At 42.3% G+C, this 15307-nt stretch overlaps 1 protein-coding gene across 7 annotated transcripts in view; it reads left to right on the top strand.

Moving 5' to 3' along the window:
* Positions 1-15117, top strand: part of ZMYM4 (zinc finger MYM-type containing 4) — a 31960-nt gene extending 16843 nt beyond the window's left edge. For 6 of the 7 annotated variants that reach the window (XM_041479370.1, XM_041479372.1, XM_041479369.1 and 3 more), the window contains 14 exons: positions 152-292; positions 583-620; positions 1807-1951; positions 2126-2250; positions 2595-2766; positions 3360-3413; positions 3530-3709; positions 4240-4334; positions 4466-4637; positions 5444-5595; positions 5729-5840; positions 6911-7159; positions 8039-8168; positions 9764-15117. In XM_041479370.1, the coding sequence (XP_041335304.1) occupies positions 152-292; positions 583-620; positions 1807-1951; positions 2126-2250; positions 2595-2766; positions 3360-3413; positions 3530-3709; positions 4240-4334; positions 4466-4637; positions 5444-5595; positions 5729-5840; positions 6911-7159; positions 8039-8168; positions 9764-9971 (1973 nt within the window). In that variant the 3' untranslated portion in view covers positions 9972-15117. The remainder of the gene's footprint in view (positions 1-151; positions 293-582; positions 621-1806; positions 1952-2125; positions 2251-2594; positions 2767-3359; positions 3414-3529; positions 3710-4239; positions 4335-4465; positions 4638-5443; positions 5596-5728; positions 5841-6910; positions 7160-8038; positions 8169-9763) is intronic. The other variant, XM_041479371.1, reaches the window with a different exon arrangement.
* The last annotated feature ends 190 nt before the right edge of the window (positions 15118-15307 follow it).

Genomic DNA, 15307 nt, shown 5'->3' with positions numbered 1-15307 from the left:
GAAATGCTGCAACTTGACACCTGCATCCCTTCTCACACAGCAGCCTCTTTCATCTGGAGACAGATCTGAAGGGTGGGTGTTTTTTCAGAAATGCTTTTTTTCTCAATTATCTTACTGCTTCTTCTCATTTTCTTCTGTCCACTGTGTCCAGCAAACCTTTCCATGGCACCAGCCTCCTCCTCAGGCCCTCCTTCTTTAAGAAAGGACTCAACCCCTGTCATAGCAAACGTGGTGTCCCTTGCAAGCACCCCAGCTGCCCAGCCTACTGTTAACTCCAACAATGTTTTACAGGGTAAGGCAGCTGAATACGATGCCTGTACTTTTACATCTCTATTCCTGAACATTTATATTTGCTCAGGGATTTTACTGAGAACAACGGCCACTTCTTCATTATGCTTCACATCACTGCAGATGATTGCTTTTGTCCTTCCTTTATCTAGGTATAAATAATGACTTAAATTTATGTACATACATCAGGGAATGAGTTTTAATTGGAATTCTTTTTCTTGACCTTGGCAGAATATGGATTGTTGTTCTTGATGATAAGTAGACATGTTATTGTATGGTTTTTTTCCTTCACAGGTGCAGTCCCTACTGTGACAGCAAAAACAATAGGAGATGTAAGTTTTACAAGAAACTTTTTTCAGTTTTGCCCAGATTGTATCAATAACAAATAAAGCATCCAAGAGTTTGGCACTATCATTGTGTAACTAATTTTTGATGAGGATTTAAATTCATGCAGCTTGCAGATGCTTTTTAAAAAATGGATAGAACTTAGATGGTACAAAAGTCTTGTGTCCACTGACAGATTTGGGTGTTTTAAGGCAAAACTTGTCAGATTGTAGCTCTTGAGGTGTCTGTGGTTCCCAAGTAATTCATGTGTGACTTCTGCACTTGAGGCTGCCTTTTGTGCCCAGAAGTGGGATAGGATAGCAAAAGGACCAGCCTGGGCTGCTGGGACTGACATGACCAAGCTCCTGCAGCTTCATTTTCCTTCCCCACTGCCTGGCAGTGTGGTAACAGAGCTGTGGGGAACCACTGTCACCACTTATCTAGGAATAACTCAGAGAGTTCATGTTCCTGAGCTCTTTGAGGTATGTGGTGTAACATCTTGCAACTCTCCTAAAACACAGAGATGCTTTTATGTAGCTTTAGGTCCTGGAAGACTGACAGCTTTGCTTTTAGCTGGAGTGTCACTTATGGATTAGAGTATGAGTGTTCCCTCTTGAAATAGATCCTGTTATTTGAATGCATGACTGAAAATTACAGTTAGCAGGACATTAGTACAAGCATGAATAGTCTGTCTGTGTGTATCAGGAAATGCTGCTGCTGCTGCCAGCTTTGCTGTTCATTTTTTACATTTATTTGTTTTCAGTGGTTTCACATCAGTTTACTCAGTTTTATCGGTGTCTGTATCAGCCAGACTTTTAGTCATCAAAAGTATCTTAACATAATTCCTCTTTATATCTCTGCCATCAATAAAATTCCAAGGTCAAAAGTTTATAGCAGTTATTTGACGACAGAAACCAAATATTCTTGCAGATTTGTTCACTGCACTGTTAACAAAATAAGCTTTATTAGCAAAATTAGCTTTAAACAACATTATTGTTGGATCAAAGTAAATTGAGATGGAAACCAGAAAGCACCAAATAAGCAAGCTTATTTTGCAGTGGTTTTCAAATGACCATTTTTATCAGCAAATACAATTTTAAATTGTTCAGCTTCCCGTAGTATAGAACAAACTCTAGTCTTGTGTTATCTTTCAAACCAATACTGACTCGACCCTCATTTGTGTTTTCCAAACAGGCAAGTACCCAGACAGATGCCCTAAAGCTCCCATCATCAAAACCACCCAGGCTTCTGAAAAACAAAGCTTTATTGTGTAAGCCAATCACCCAGACTAAGGCCACCTCCTGCAAACCTCACACACAAAACAAAGAATGCCAGACAGGTGGGTGTCTGATCTCCTACCCCTGTTGGAATTGTCTGTACTGCATTTGAGAGCAATGCATGATTTATGTAGCAGAGAATATTTTTGAATGTATTATTAAACCTTAATTAGTTTTCAGCTTGTTGTATGGTATTTTCCAATATTTTTTGATCTGTTCTGTTTTTGGTATAACAGAAGGAGAAGAAGCACCTCCTCAGCCCCAGATCATTGTGGTACCTGTTCCTGTACCAGTGTTTGTGCCAGTGCCCCTCCACCTCTACACCCAGTACACACCAGTTCCCCTGGGAATGCCAGTACCTGTAAGTTGTGCTGCAGTTCACTACAGAAAGCAATGGTTTACAGGCTTGATTTGCATCCAGCACACCCAGCACTGTGTCACTGGGTGCTGTGTCTGGTCATGCAAGTGGTATTTGGAGTCCTTGAAGCCATTTCCCTCCTTATTTCATCATATTTGGTTAAACATTGTCACACAAAACTACCAAATTGTAGGGAGAGTACAGAGCTGTCCAGTCTGGAGTTATGTTTAACTTCATTTTAGTAGTCCTAAAATATACATAAGGTTAAATGGGAGGGACCTCCCTAGTGTACTTACTGTTTCCCTTCACCCCTAAGTATGTTCTGATATTTTCCACATGTTCCATAGGTACCAGTTCCCATGCTCATCCCAACCACCCCGGATAATGCTGATAAGATCATTGAAAACATTCAGGAAAACAAGGAAAAGATTTCCATTAATCCATTTGAAGCAGATCTCCTTCAGATGGCAGAAATGATTGCAGAAGATGCAGAGAGAGAAAAAACACACTCTCATGGTGGTAGGTGGTGGCTTTAAAAGGATATGAAATGCAGTGAGGTGAAGGTCCTCTCACCACAGAAATCTCCCTTTCCCTGATTCTAGATGCTGATTTGACTTGTGTTGACAGGGACAGGTTACCAGAGGTAGAAACCTCCAGATCAGTACATCAAGTGTTAGAAGGAAGAGTCAAAATCAAGAAGACAGAGCAGCTGCCTTAAAAGAAAATTTTCCTATCGGGCTTTTTACGGAGGATTCTTGAAGAGTGAGGCAGGTCAGAGTTTGTTAGAGAGTGACCAATCCATGTAATGAAAGTGAAACAAGCTGGAAAGAGATAAACAAAACATCCTACTGGTCTCCAGATGACTCAAATACCAAACAGGGAGGGATGGAAGCCTTTGGAAAAGCAAACCTACGTTAGCTGTGATTTCTGTTTCCCCTGCAATAGCATGACCAAGGTAGAAAGCTGCTAGGAGAGCTCCAGTGGAGGAGAAGGCACAGCATGTGTGTTCATGTTATGACCTAATAGCTAGGTTTTTGCTGTTCAAAGTATTTTATATTAGTTGTGCAAACTGTCAGTCATGTGTAGATACAGATTTCCTTCTTTTTCTAAAGGATCTCAAACATCCGAGCACGAGCTCTTCCTGGACCCCAAGATATTTGAGAAAGGTCAGTCAGATTTTTTTATTTTACAAATGGATTTTGTTCTTGCTGCATCTTTTCTTGCAAACTCCTGGTTCTGCCTTTCCTGTAGCACATGGTCCTTGTGGTTCCTCTCGTTGCAGACCAGGGCAGCACGTACAGTGGAGATCTGGAATCAGAAGCAGTGTCCACCCCACACAGCTGGGAGGAGGAGTTGAATCACTACGCCTTACGATCCAATGCCCTGCCAGAACCTGATCCAGAGCTCAAGCAGTTCTCCAAAGGTGATGTGGAACAGGACCTGGAGGCAGATTTCCCATCAGGTCAGTGTCATGTGAAGAAAAACTCATTGTTTTATAAAAGCACACACAATTTTCTGCATGAACATTGTGCCAGCAGCCTGCTTGTGCATTTTCATGTAGTGACAGTGGATGTTTAAAGCTGCAATAGTTGATCACATCTACAAAATATGACTATTTTTAGAATATTACTGCTGGTTTTAAAGACAGCACTCTGCAGAACCCCTGAGAGGGGCAGCAGGAAGTTCTTGCTTACCTCCTTTGAATACATCATTTCTGTGTCCCTGGGTATAATCCATGTGGAGTGGTTGCTAAGATATTTGCCTGAATAAATACACCCACTGTTTTAGGGGCTTTTTTGTCCTACTGAGAATTTACTATCTTTATACAGCAAGTGCACAGATTGCTGAATTAGTCAAATGTCAGGATGACTTGAATATACAGGTGTGATTGTCAGCTGTAAGGTGTTCCATAGTATCTCAGTGACAGTGACACTTCTACCTGGGCTGCTAAATCATGTGATTAAACTCTTCATGGTGTTGATTTGACTTCAGACTCATTTGACCCTCTCAGCAAAGGACCGGGTTTGCATTCACGTTCACGGGCAAGACGGAGACACAGGGATGGCTTCCCCCAGCCAAAAAGAAGGGTAAGGAAGTACTCCTGGAACACAAATCCCTTACATTTTCAAATAAAAACATTATGTGCCCTAATTTAACCATCTATAGATGAGGAGCTGATGAAATGCTGCTTTGTTTGGATGTCTTTGCTTGCCTGTAGGGACGGAAGAAGTCTGTGGTTGCTGTGGAGCCCCGGAGTCTGATGCAGGGCTCCTACCCTGGCTGCTCTGTTTCTGGGATGACCCTAAAATACATGTATGGGGTAAATGCCTGGAAAAACTGGGTCCAATGGAAAAATGCACAGGAGGAACAAGGGGACCTGAAGTTTTCAGGTACATTTTTCTCTAAGTGGAAACAGAAATACTTAGTTGAAGAGCACTTGGCTTGACTCATTGTTCAAGTAAAAATTAGGATTAGATACCACTGAGTTTTGCAATGCCCATTAGTAGAAAACAGATTTTATAGAATTCTGTCTTACATCTTTCCATGCATTTAAAAATAGTAGCTATTACATTCTTAATTGATCTATTTCCTTTAAAAAAAGCCTTTAAAGCATTAGAAATCTCCACTTTGCCTTCCTTTGCATGCAGCAGTTCTTCATTTGCAGCACAGATGCTTTATGCAGCTGCAGAGCTTTTCTGAGCTATTATAGAACCATGAAATTACAGATCTATCAGGCTATAATTCTAAGTTGACAGCACCAACTTGGCCCCATCCATTTTATCTGTAGCTGGCACATTCCCAAAGTATTTGTTGGTCAGCAGAACTGTTTGCTGTAAAAAAATTGTTTGATTCAACATCAAAATCTTAACACCTTATTTCTAGGCTTCACAGCTGGAAAGAAACATTTCAAAAGTCTGCCCATTCTGTGCTGCAACCTCCCTGAAACTAACTTTATTGCACCTCATGTCTCACAGGGGTGACACATGACTTTTTACACTGTTTGCACATGCAGCTGGTCTGAGTTTTATTGGCCAAATCATTCAGTTCTCAACCAACAAATAGGAAGGAGTTCACCATTTAGTCATACAGGGTAATTAATGCTTGAGACAGGAATTTAGGAATTCTGCCTACATGAAATAATAAGGAATGTGGGAAGAGTTAATGTGCTGAATTAATTTTTCTGATCATTTCCCAGTTCATCCTGTGAAGCTCAAGGAGGACATTCTCTCATGCACATTTGCTGAACTGAGTTTTGGCTTGTGCCAGTTTATTCAAGAGGTGCGGAGACCAAACGGAGAAAAATACGACCCTGACAGCATCTTATACTTGTGCCTTGGAATTCAGCAGGTAACTCTGGGAGTGTTTGGCCCCATAATCCACTGGGACATAAGAAAGGAAAAGAATCTGATGTGCTGTATCTTCTCTACAAGGTTATATAATAATAAACTGCTTTTCTTCCTGGTTTTTTTTTCTCTTGTAGTACCTGTTTGAGAATGGTAGAATAGATAACATTTTCACCGAGCCCTATTCCAGGTTTATGATTGAACTTACAAAACTTTTGAAAATCTGGGAACCTACAATTCTTCCAAATGGTAGGACAATTCTTTTGTTTTATGTAGCTGCATGACAAGGCTGTATCATAAATTAATTTTTTTTCTCAGGGCCAGGAAGAGAATGTGATCTGAAGCTCTCACATTAGTCTTCCCTCTCTACACCATGGGTTTTATGTCTGTTTCTACCACTTATGATTACACATAAATGTATCTTTGCCATATCTTTGCCTCTGGAAAGAAAGGATTTCCGTTCTGGCACTCAACACTTCGTTTTCTTCTTCCCTCAAATTTTAATTCTTTTTTAATACAAGTAGCCTGAATTTAATACTGTATTTGAGATGAGGTACTGCAAAATCTGTGTATAGTTGCACTGATATTTCCCTGTTAGTGCTGGAAATACTCCTGGTGAGTTTGGGGATCACATTAGCAAATCACTGGAATCTTGTCTCAACTCCAAATTCAGACTTCCCAAATTCTGCAGATACTTTTAATTGGTTTTCAAGCCTGATTATGTGGTTTATAGTGCTGGACACCAGCCCTATGAACACACAACATTTTTAGAGGATCAGTGAAATTTGAATAATGTTGGCAACTCCACAACTGCCTTTTCATTTAGAAAAATGAACTTTTTATTTAACACAGAAATAATCCAATTACCTGTAGCTTGCTGCACACAGTGATATTTTTTACAACAAATTTCTTCTAAGCCCCCACATCTCCCTTTCCTGATTTAGGATAATCACAAAGGGCTATTTATACACAAAATGGGACATTTTAAACTCATACTTCACGTTGTAGGAATTACACATTGTTGCAGCTGGCTGAGTGTGGTTTAACACAGTGAAATTAGAACTTAGTGAGAATCTGCTGGTGTTTGCAGTTCCTTTTTATCCTTCTCTTCAGGTATTGGAAGATCATGCTGTTCCACAGCTTGGTTCTCCATGCTCCCTCTTATGTTTGTGCATGCAGTATTCTGGTTTTATTGGATTACAGTTGCTGATGATAGGTGTGAATTTGATTTGATATGTAGTTCATTAATAGAGGTTAGCTGAAAGAGAATTTATATGCATAAATAACTATTTTCTTTTTTCTTTGCCCATTCTTTGTAGGTTATATGTTCTCAAGAATTGAAGAGGAACACTTGTGGGAATGTAAGCAGCTGGGTGCATATTCCCCCATCGTTTTGTTGAACACTCTTCTGTTCTTCAACACCAAATACTTCCAACTAAAGAATGTCAGTGAGCACCTGAAACTGTCCTTTGCCCACGTTATGAGGCGCACCCGAACTCTGAAGTATAATACTAAGATGACATATTTACGTTTTTTCCCACCCTTTCCAAAACAAGACGTAGAATCAGGTGAGTGCTCTCTGATCATTGGTGTTTGGGCAGTCACATTTGTGTGGTCTGAGTTACAGAATCAGAGAATTCTGTGATTTTGTGTTGTCTGCTTCTCTTTTATAAAGGACTGGGGAGAAATATGTTCTGCGGCAAGCAGAGCTAAGCATATGCTGTTATCCTGAATACATTTGCAGTGTTTTTCTCTGCTTTAAAGAGAAATTCTGAATGAGCCAAGGCACCTAGGAAAAACTTACAAAGGTGTCACAGATTTGGCTGTAAATTTGTTTAATAGTCTTTCATAACATCCTCAGCTTGCATAAAGCTCTATTACTACTGCAAGAGTTAAAGGCCTTTTCTGAAGCCCTTTTCTCAGCACTTCATAATCCTGGGTTTTCCAGGTCCAGACTTTTATTGTGCCTTTTTAATTCCCATATTTGTCCTGGGTGTGTGTGGGGAACAGACCAGGCAGCCCAAGTGGAGAACAACAATATGGGGCTTGCACTCAGAGACAGACACACAGATTTTTGTTCTGTTAATTTTGGTACTTGGGAAGGGGAAGTCTTTGATCCTTTTGGCTTCTTCAGTTCACAGTTCCAGTGCATTACATGAATTCATCTTTAATAAGTAAAATTATGTCCTCCATATTTTCCTGCTAGTTCTTGTGGGTTTTCTAGATGAGGAATGGGCTGTGGACCTGGCCTGTAGGATGTGCAGTCCTTGCCCACCCAGCAGATCACACCAGGTGACCATGGTTGGATGGTGACATGAGACAGAACCAGTTCAAGGAGTGGGTTTGGGGGATGCAGTCACCACTGGGTGCTGGGCTGAGACACCAAGCCTTGTTTCTGAAGGTGGTCTTTTCACTGAACTTCTATGATGCCATTTTTGTATATCCAGATAAATTATCAGTAGGCAAAAGGAAACGCAGTGAAGATGAGGAGGTTCCAACAGCAGTGGAAATGGCTGAAAACACAGATAATCCCCTCCGGTGCCCAGTCCGACTCTATGAATTTTACTTATCAAAATGGTAAGTGACAGAACTTGAGTTTTGGTCTGTGTGTATATTAGAACAGGCACTGGGGCAAGGAGCCCACTCAGACCTTCTGTGCCTGTGCTGTGGTTCCTCTCCCCAGTTCCCAATCCCTCAATGGGAGCAGAACAGGAATTCCAACAGCAGCACTGCTGTGAGACTCCCAAACAATGTTTGGTTGGTTTTTTTTTTGTTACTGGTGTTAAGTCAAGAACAGAGTTACAGAGAGAGATGTATTTTAAATAAATAAATCTTTAAATAAATAAATTCTTTGACATTACTACAGTGCCCGTGGCATTCTCATCTCCCTTAATTCCCATACACCATCCTTGTTGTGAGGAGATTATAACTAATACCCAAGGAATATCATGTTCCTTGTGAAAGAGTGTAGGAGAAGAGTGAATTAGGTAAAAATCCTGATGAATTTTGCCTGCTGAGATGTGAGATTAACTTATGTTTAGGAGTTAGGAAGGAGACTATAGCAAGGACAGAGATATAAATCATTTTTCTTTCCTGTTTCTATATAAACTTCAGTTAGATCCTTGAGCAGGTGGAAGATGATGTTCTTCTCTTTTCAAAGAAAATACACACGCAGAATGAAACAGCATCTCATTAGTGTCAGCTGAAACTCAGATAAATCACCCTCAGAAATGTACCTACTGAGCTTACTACAAATATCCCATTACTGAGGCACAGACAGGCATGCAGCTGTCCAGATTCCTTCTCTCCCTCTTCTTACATTCCTTGTCTTCACTGGCACATTATTAGAAGCTTTTAATTGTTCTTGGGCTGGGAAAGCATTTTCCTGCTCCCCATCATATTTCATAGCTGAGTCCCTGCAGTGGTGCAGGCAGCAGTACAAATTCCCTTTGCTGTTTTGGTGTGATTATCCCAAAACCAGGCAGGAGGGACTTAGAACCCTACCAGAGCCTGGAAGCTGCCTTGGAGTCGGTCAGGCTTTCAGGCAGATGGGCTTGGCATTGCAGCATGGTCAGGCAAGCTGGGATTTGGTTATACTCACTCTTAAACACAACCTTAGAATCATTTAGGTTCAAAAACCCCTCTAAGCTCATCAAATGCAGCTGTTCCCCCAGCACTGCCAAGGGCAATGCAACCCATGTCCCCAAGTGCCACATCCACATGGCTGTTAAATCCCTCCAGGGACAGGGACTCCACCACTGCCCTGGGCAGCTGTGCCAGGGCTGGACAACCCTTTCAGTGAAGAAATTTTCACTAATATCCAGTCTAAGCCTTGAGGCCATTTCCATTTGTCCACATTATGCAGCAATTCTGGAATCCCAGAACCAGTTTCCCTCAGAGATTGTATGTCAAATGCATTTATCACTCTGCCATTAATTGAATGACACTGAAGAACCACTGCTGTAAAGAAATTACTTTGATTTTCTTTGTTTCTTTATAAGCAACTAACGCTGAGTGACCTGGAAACAACTTAACTGTTCCCTCTAGGAAGGGGGAGACAGTGTTGCCATGCCAATGTAACTCTGATTTCTTTGCTGACTGTCTCTTAAATTGTTGGTAAGATTGTAAATGCAGCCTGTTGTTCCTAAACCTTGTTTCCTTTGCCTTGGCAGTTCTGAAAGCGTGAAGCAGAGGAGTGATGTGTTCTACCTGCAGCCCGAGCGCTCCTGTGTTCCCAACAGCCCCATATGGTATTCCACATTGCCAATAGACCCAGGAACCTTGGACATCATGTTAACAAGGATTCTTATGGTGAGGGAGGTACACGAAGAACTTGCCAAAGTCAAATCAGAGGACTCTGATATTGAGTTATCAGACTAACTGCAGTGGGGTATTTTCCTTTGAATACACATCAGAAGCACCAAAATGTGAATACGTCCAGCCTTTGGAAAATGTGTATCAAATAAGCCAAGATAATGTCACCTACAGGCAGATTTTGTACCACAGTGGATGTACAAACTGGAACTGGAAGGAAGCAAGCTGTGTAAGCTGCAAATCCCAACGTCCTGCAGCACCGATCAATCCTCAGAACAAATCCAAGTGGAACTCACCCATTGGATTGGTGCATAAATCCTTTATCTGTTTAGGATTTTTAAAAGTTGTGAGATATTTTTAAGGAAAATGGTTGTGTAAAATCTACCCTCACACTGGTGGGCATGGAGAGCTAGATTGTGGCTCAGGTGACTTCCCAGCCTGCTGCCAAGGAACACGTGGAGATCCTTGAGCTCTTCCAGAGGATACGAGAGAAAGGGGTGAGCTTTAGACAAGCAGACACCTTCCGTTATAAATACACCTACACCTACACTTTTATAATTTTTTTTTTTTTTTTGGAAACTGGGATCAAATGTTAGGAAGGCAGGAGCCACTGGCCATCCCAAGGGACAACTCTGGCTGCTGTTAACTGGTCACACGAGGCCGGGCTCCAGCTCCCGCTCCGGCCTCGCGCCAACCCTGGCTGTGTTGGAAGAGGTGCTCTAGGTCAAACTTCCGAGTGACCTTTGGGGAGTGTCCAGGAGGGGATGTCCTGGGCTCTGTGCAGAATTCCTTTCCCAGCCCAGTAGCTCTGCAGTCTGTCCATATAACCCAGCGAATACTGTGGTGCGTGGAAAGTTTATTTCCCTTAAGGCAGCTTTCCTTTCTCCTCTTTCCCTACTCTATGGTTTTGATTCTTTTTTAAGGCAAATCTAGAGAGGGCTTCGTCATTTCAAACAGGAATACACACACACACACTCTTTCTCTTTCCACCTTTGCAACACGGGCAAAGTGTTGTACAAAGGATGCAGTATTACTTCTGAGAACAGAACTGTGGTAGAAAATGACCATGTGTGTTTTTATCCCGCCCCACCCAAAGAGATTTAGTCATAGTGTTGGAAATTGAAAGAGATTTTTTTTAAGGCTTGGCTGTTACTGAGTCTTTTGGAAGAGTAAAGCTCCCATGTGGTGTTTAGAGGACAGGACATTATCAGATACTGTCTGTATCTCTGTTTTCTCAAGCTCTAGGTGTGTGTTTCTGATGACCACTGGTCACAAATTCATTGGAAACCCAAGCTATTTTTGAAGAGGAGAATTGTATGGTTTTTATCTAGCTCTGGTCAGTTATCCATCTTCTGTAACAAGGGTCTGATATTTGAGCTTGTCACTAAAATTTCAAGAGATGAAAATCAACAGCCTTGAATAATATTTCAGGTTTTTTGTTTTGTTTTGGTTGTTTGTTTTTTTTTTTTATTATTATTTTTTTAGCAGTTACAAAAGTAATTTAACAAAAATAAAATCAGAAAGTAGTCTATTGACGTTGTGTACTCGGTAGTCCTGTCCCTGCCTGTAACAGATTTCACTGATGTATTTTTTAATACAGAAAATTATGTGAAAAGTAAAACCTGCCCCTGATTCTGTCTGACCAAAGCCCATCTGTGTCTGTCATTTCTGAGCAAAGGTTCTGCTTTCTCCATGGCCTGGCAGGGGGAGATGTTTTGGCCACTCCTCAGCACAGGGATGCTCCTGCAGGCTCAGTTCTTGCTCTGTGACACCAGCCTGCCCCTCCCCACTGTTACATTGAATGGTGACATTGCAGGCAGAGTGGTTTGGATTGGGAAGGTTCAGGGAAAGCAAAATCATGCTGGAAAGATCAGTTTGTAGGGGATTAAGGATGTCTGAGGTGTGTCTGCTGCTCACAGCTGTGCCCAGAGCCTCAGTGGCCATAGCACAGGGGAGGCTCCAGGAATTCCTGTGTCTCCTGGGCAGCTGCTGGGGGTGCTCCCTCCTTCCCTGACCCCCCTGGGAATGAGCAAGGCAGCAGTGAGGACAGGCTGTGGGGAGGGCAGGATGGGGATGGTGTGAAAAATGATCCCAAAGTTGAGTGTTCCTTAACAGACCTTAACAGAAATATTCCTGTAGAATAATGTAGGATATTTGTACCTTATGAGAAACACTTTTCTTCCTCTGAGCATCCTCACTTTTTCTTGTCTGGGAACACCTTCATTGAGGTGAATTTTTTGCAGGCACTTAGAATGAAAGATACTTGCCTTTCAGATTCTCTCAGCAAGGCAAGAGAATCACTTCAACTTTCACTGGCTGACAGCAGAGTTGTTAAACATTGTGTAAACTCCTTTGGTGTGGTGGCTGTGACATGAGAAACATTTCATTGCAGTTCCATGGTAATAATTAACACAGTAAGTAGTTTTAGTTTCTATTTCACTCCTGCTTGGAGGCCCTTTGGCAATGGTCTGCTTTTCCCAGAGTCTGCCTGGGCTGTTTTTGCCTCTTGAGGGATTTCTTGTCAGCTCTGCTCAAGTTCACACTGTTATCACAAGAAGGATTACCTTGAAGGATTAAAGTATACACAAATTATACACACAGGCTCAAAGTTCTGAACACAATCTTGTTTCTAATCAACATTTCTGACTGCTGAGCACACAACATTTATTGAAATATTCTTTTAAACAAAAAAATCCTGCTGTGTCCTGCTGAACCCTAGATTTAACTGGGCTGGAAAAGACCTTTGAGATCATCAAGTCCATCCTGAGACCTAACACCAGCTTGGCAACCAGACCATGGCACTGAGTGCCACATCCAGTCTTAAACTGTAGTTTCAGTGTGGACAGAGAAGCAATAAAGATGGGTGTGAGAAAGAAAAATGGAAAACTTCCTGCTACCAGGGTTCCAGCAGCTCCCAGGGCAGGAGGTGCAAACCTGCTGCTCCATCCTGGCTTCAGTTCACTAAAGAAGGGAACTGGGGGCTCATGAAAAGCCACAGAACTAGGTACAAAAGGAAGTTAAATTACCTTGGGAATTATTCTGCCAACATCCCAGGATTTCTCTGGAATAGTTTCCAACTCCTCAGAGACTTAAAGCAGCATCAAAGTCCCTCGTCAGGTGTCCCCAGCTGTGCTGCTGCTTCAGTGCCAGGGCTCACAGAGGTGACTCAGAGGGATGTGCAATAAAGTCATTGGGCTTTTGGTAACAATCTCAGTAACTCCCCAGCCCCTGAGCAGCAGTTTCACTGTTGCCTTCACAACCAGAACCCAGAACAAATGCTCCTGCACCCAATGCTTACTGTGCTTATAACCCTGACATGGCTGGAGCTTTGCTCCTCTCAGCACAACAGGTTCCTCCCCATTCTTCCTTGACCTTTTTAAACATGCCAGAGGAAAACCAAATATTTGCTACCTTCATTAAAGAGCTGCTCCCTGGCAGTACTTCCCCTGTAGCATCATCAGCCTTGTAAGATGCTATGTAAGAAATTAGTTTTGAGCCCTTCAGCTCCCGAGCATTAACTGTTGGGTTTTTTTTTGCTTTACCCGTGTATGAGCACCAAAAGTCTGTAAAAATCACAGACCATTGCTGAGAAGAAAGGATAGAAGGACTTTTGGGAGCACTGAAATGGGTGTGTTGTGCTTTTGAGAGCTGCAGGTCTTGTCTCATGTTGCCAGAGCTTCACACCTGCAAGGGGTGACGTGACAGAGGAGTCCCCATGGGATCCCCTCCTTTGCCTTACAGGGAAATCCCTTTGCTCCAGCACCACAGAGCTGGGCAGGTAGGACTGACTCTGCTTTGCATCTTCCCCAGGAGGAAACAATTGGTTTGGAAATGATGTGGGGGTCAAATGGTTTTGCACAGTGTTACTGTTTGTTAGGAAGTTGACCCCAGCCCTTTTTTTAGGTGGATTTTTTAAAACTAAGGGAAAAACCACTCATTTAGTCTGACCACTGGCACCATCTTCTTCCAGCAGCAGAGTTATAAGAACTTGTCTTTTTATCTTCAGTTTTACCACCACAATCCCGAGGAGCATTCCAGAAGTTTTCTGTTGTGTTGTGCTTTCAGAGGGAACAATTTTGGACATGCCAGGAAGAGCAAGTGGCAGAAGAGCTGTTGCAAGGTGCTGGGAATGTGCTTTGGGGAGGCACATTATATTAATATAAATATTAAGTCCCTAAGATTAATGGTTTTATATTCCAAACATCTCACTGAGGAGGTCCTTGGTGCTCAGGCGCTGACACCAGTGCTGGCTCTGCTCCAGGGAGTGTTACACAGATGCAGAAGGGTTTTTAAAGTCATAAAGGCTCAAAAGAACTTGGGCAGCTTGGATTCCTCTAGCCACAGGACCGAAATGTCCATTGGACATTACATTGCCTAAGCTGATGGATTTTCAGCAGATATTCAGCTTTTGTTAAAGAAACAAGACCTGGGATACCTGACTTTCACCTCTCAGGTGGGAAATGGGAATTTATGACAATGAAACAGTGAAGTTAGACAGAGCTTTACACCCCACATCTCAAAACGAATCCCAAAAACATGGTTTTAATCTTGGAAGATCCCAGTGGATGTGGGCAGCACAAGCCACACACTCCAGCTTGGTAGTCTTGATTCTTAGTCAGCCTTTGGATATGTCAACAGAGGGGCTTGGGCCTGTGTGTGCTGGGCTTTTTATCCTCTCTTTTGCATATTTATGGCACAAACAGCCAGAGCAATTTGCATTGGTTTTTTTGACCTGCTGGGAGCCAGGCTGCAGATTTGGAGAGAAGGGTGAGAGTGATGGCACCTGAACTTTGTCCCCAGCTAAGGCGCCAACTCATCCCCCAGCCCCAGCGCACACTTCCTGTCACTCCTGAGAGTCGATGTCCCCTGTCTGTCCCTTCCAATCTGTACCTGGGTTGTACCCTCTGTAAATTGGCCAGACTTTCCTACCTCGTTTGGGCATTATGAGGCAGAGTTCCACAGGATGCTTTGCAGCCCCGTGATGAAAGGTGCTATAAAACTGCAAAGTTTTACTTCAGAAGATGTAACTAGATCACCAGTGCATCATCACCTATATTATACAGACATTTTCTAATATGAGAATTTATAGAGTTCAATGTATAGTATTCATAAGTGAATTATTGAGACCCTCAAAAGAGTTTTTGTTTCAATCCTATCTGTATTCTGGAAGAGTGATTAAAAACCTTTAAACTTAATAAAAGAGTGATTCATTGTAGGAGAAAAGGAGATACTGCAACCTATCTAAAAGCAGTTTACAAACCAGTACACAGTTTGAAAGCAGAATGTCACAGATTTCCTAGGGGGAGGGCTCAGCAGTTTCTAAGCCACAGTTAAAATTGCAGCGGATCACCTGCACAGCAGCACCTGGTGGTTCCCACCTGGTGTTCCCACTCACACTCGGT

The sequence above is a fragment of the Pyrgilauda ruficollis genome, unplaced genomic scaffold (assembly GCF_017590135.1).
Source record: "Pyrgilauda ruficollis isolate IOZ18807 unplaced genomic scaffold, ASM1759013v1 scaffold48, whole genome shotgun sequence".
In the NCBI taxonomy this organism is placed as follows: Eukaryota; Metazoa; Chordata; class Aves; order Passeriformes; family Passeridae; genus Pyrgilauda; species Pyrgilauda ruficollis.
This window is presented reverse-complemented; position numbering and strand designations above follow the sequence as displayed.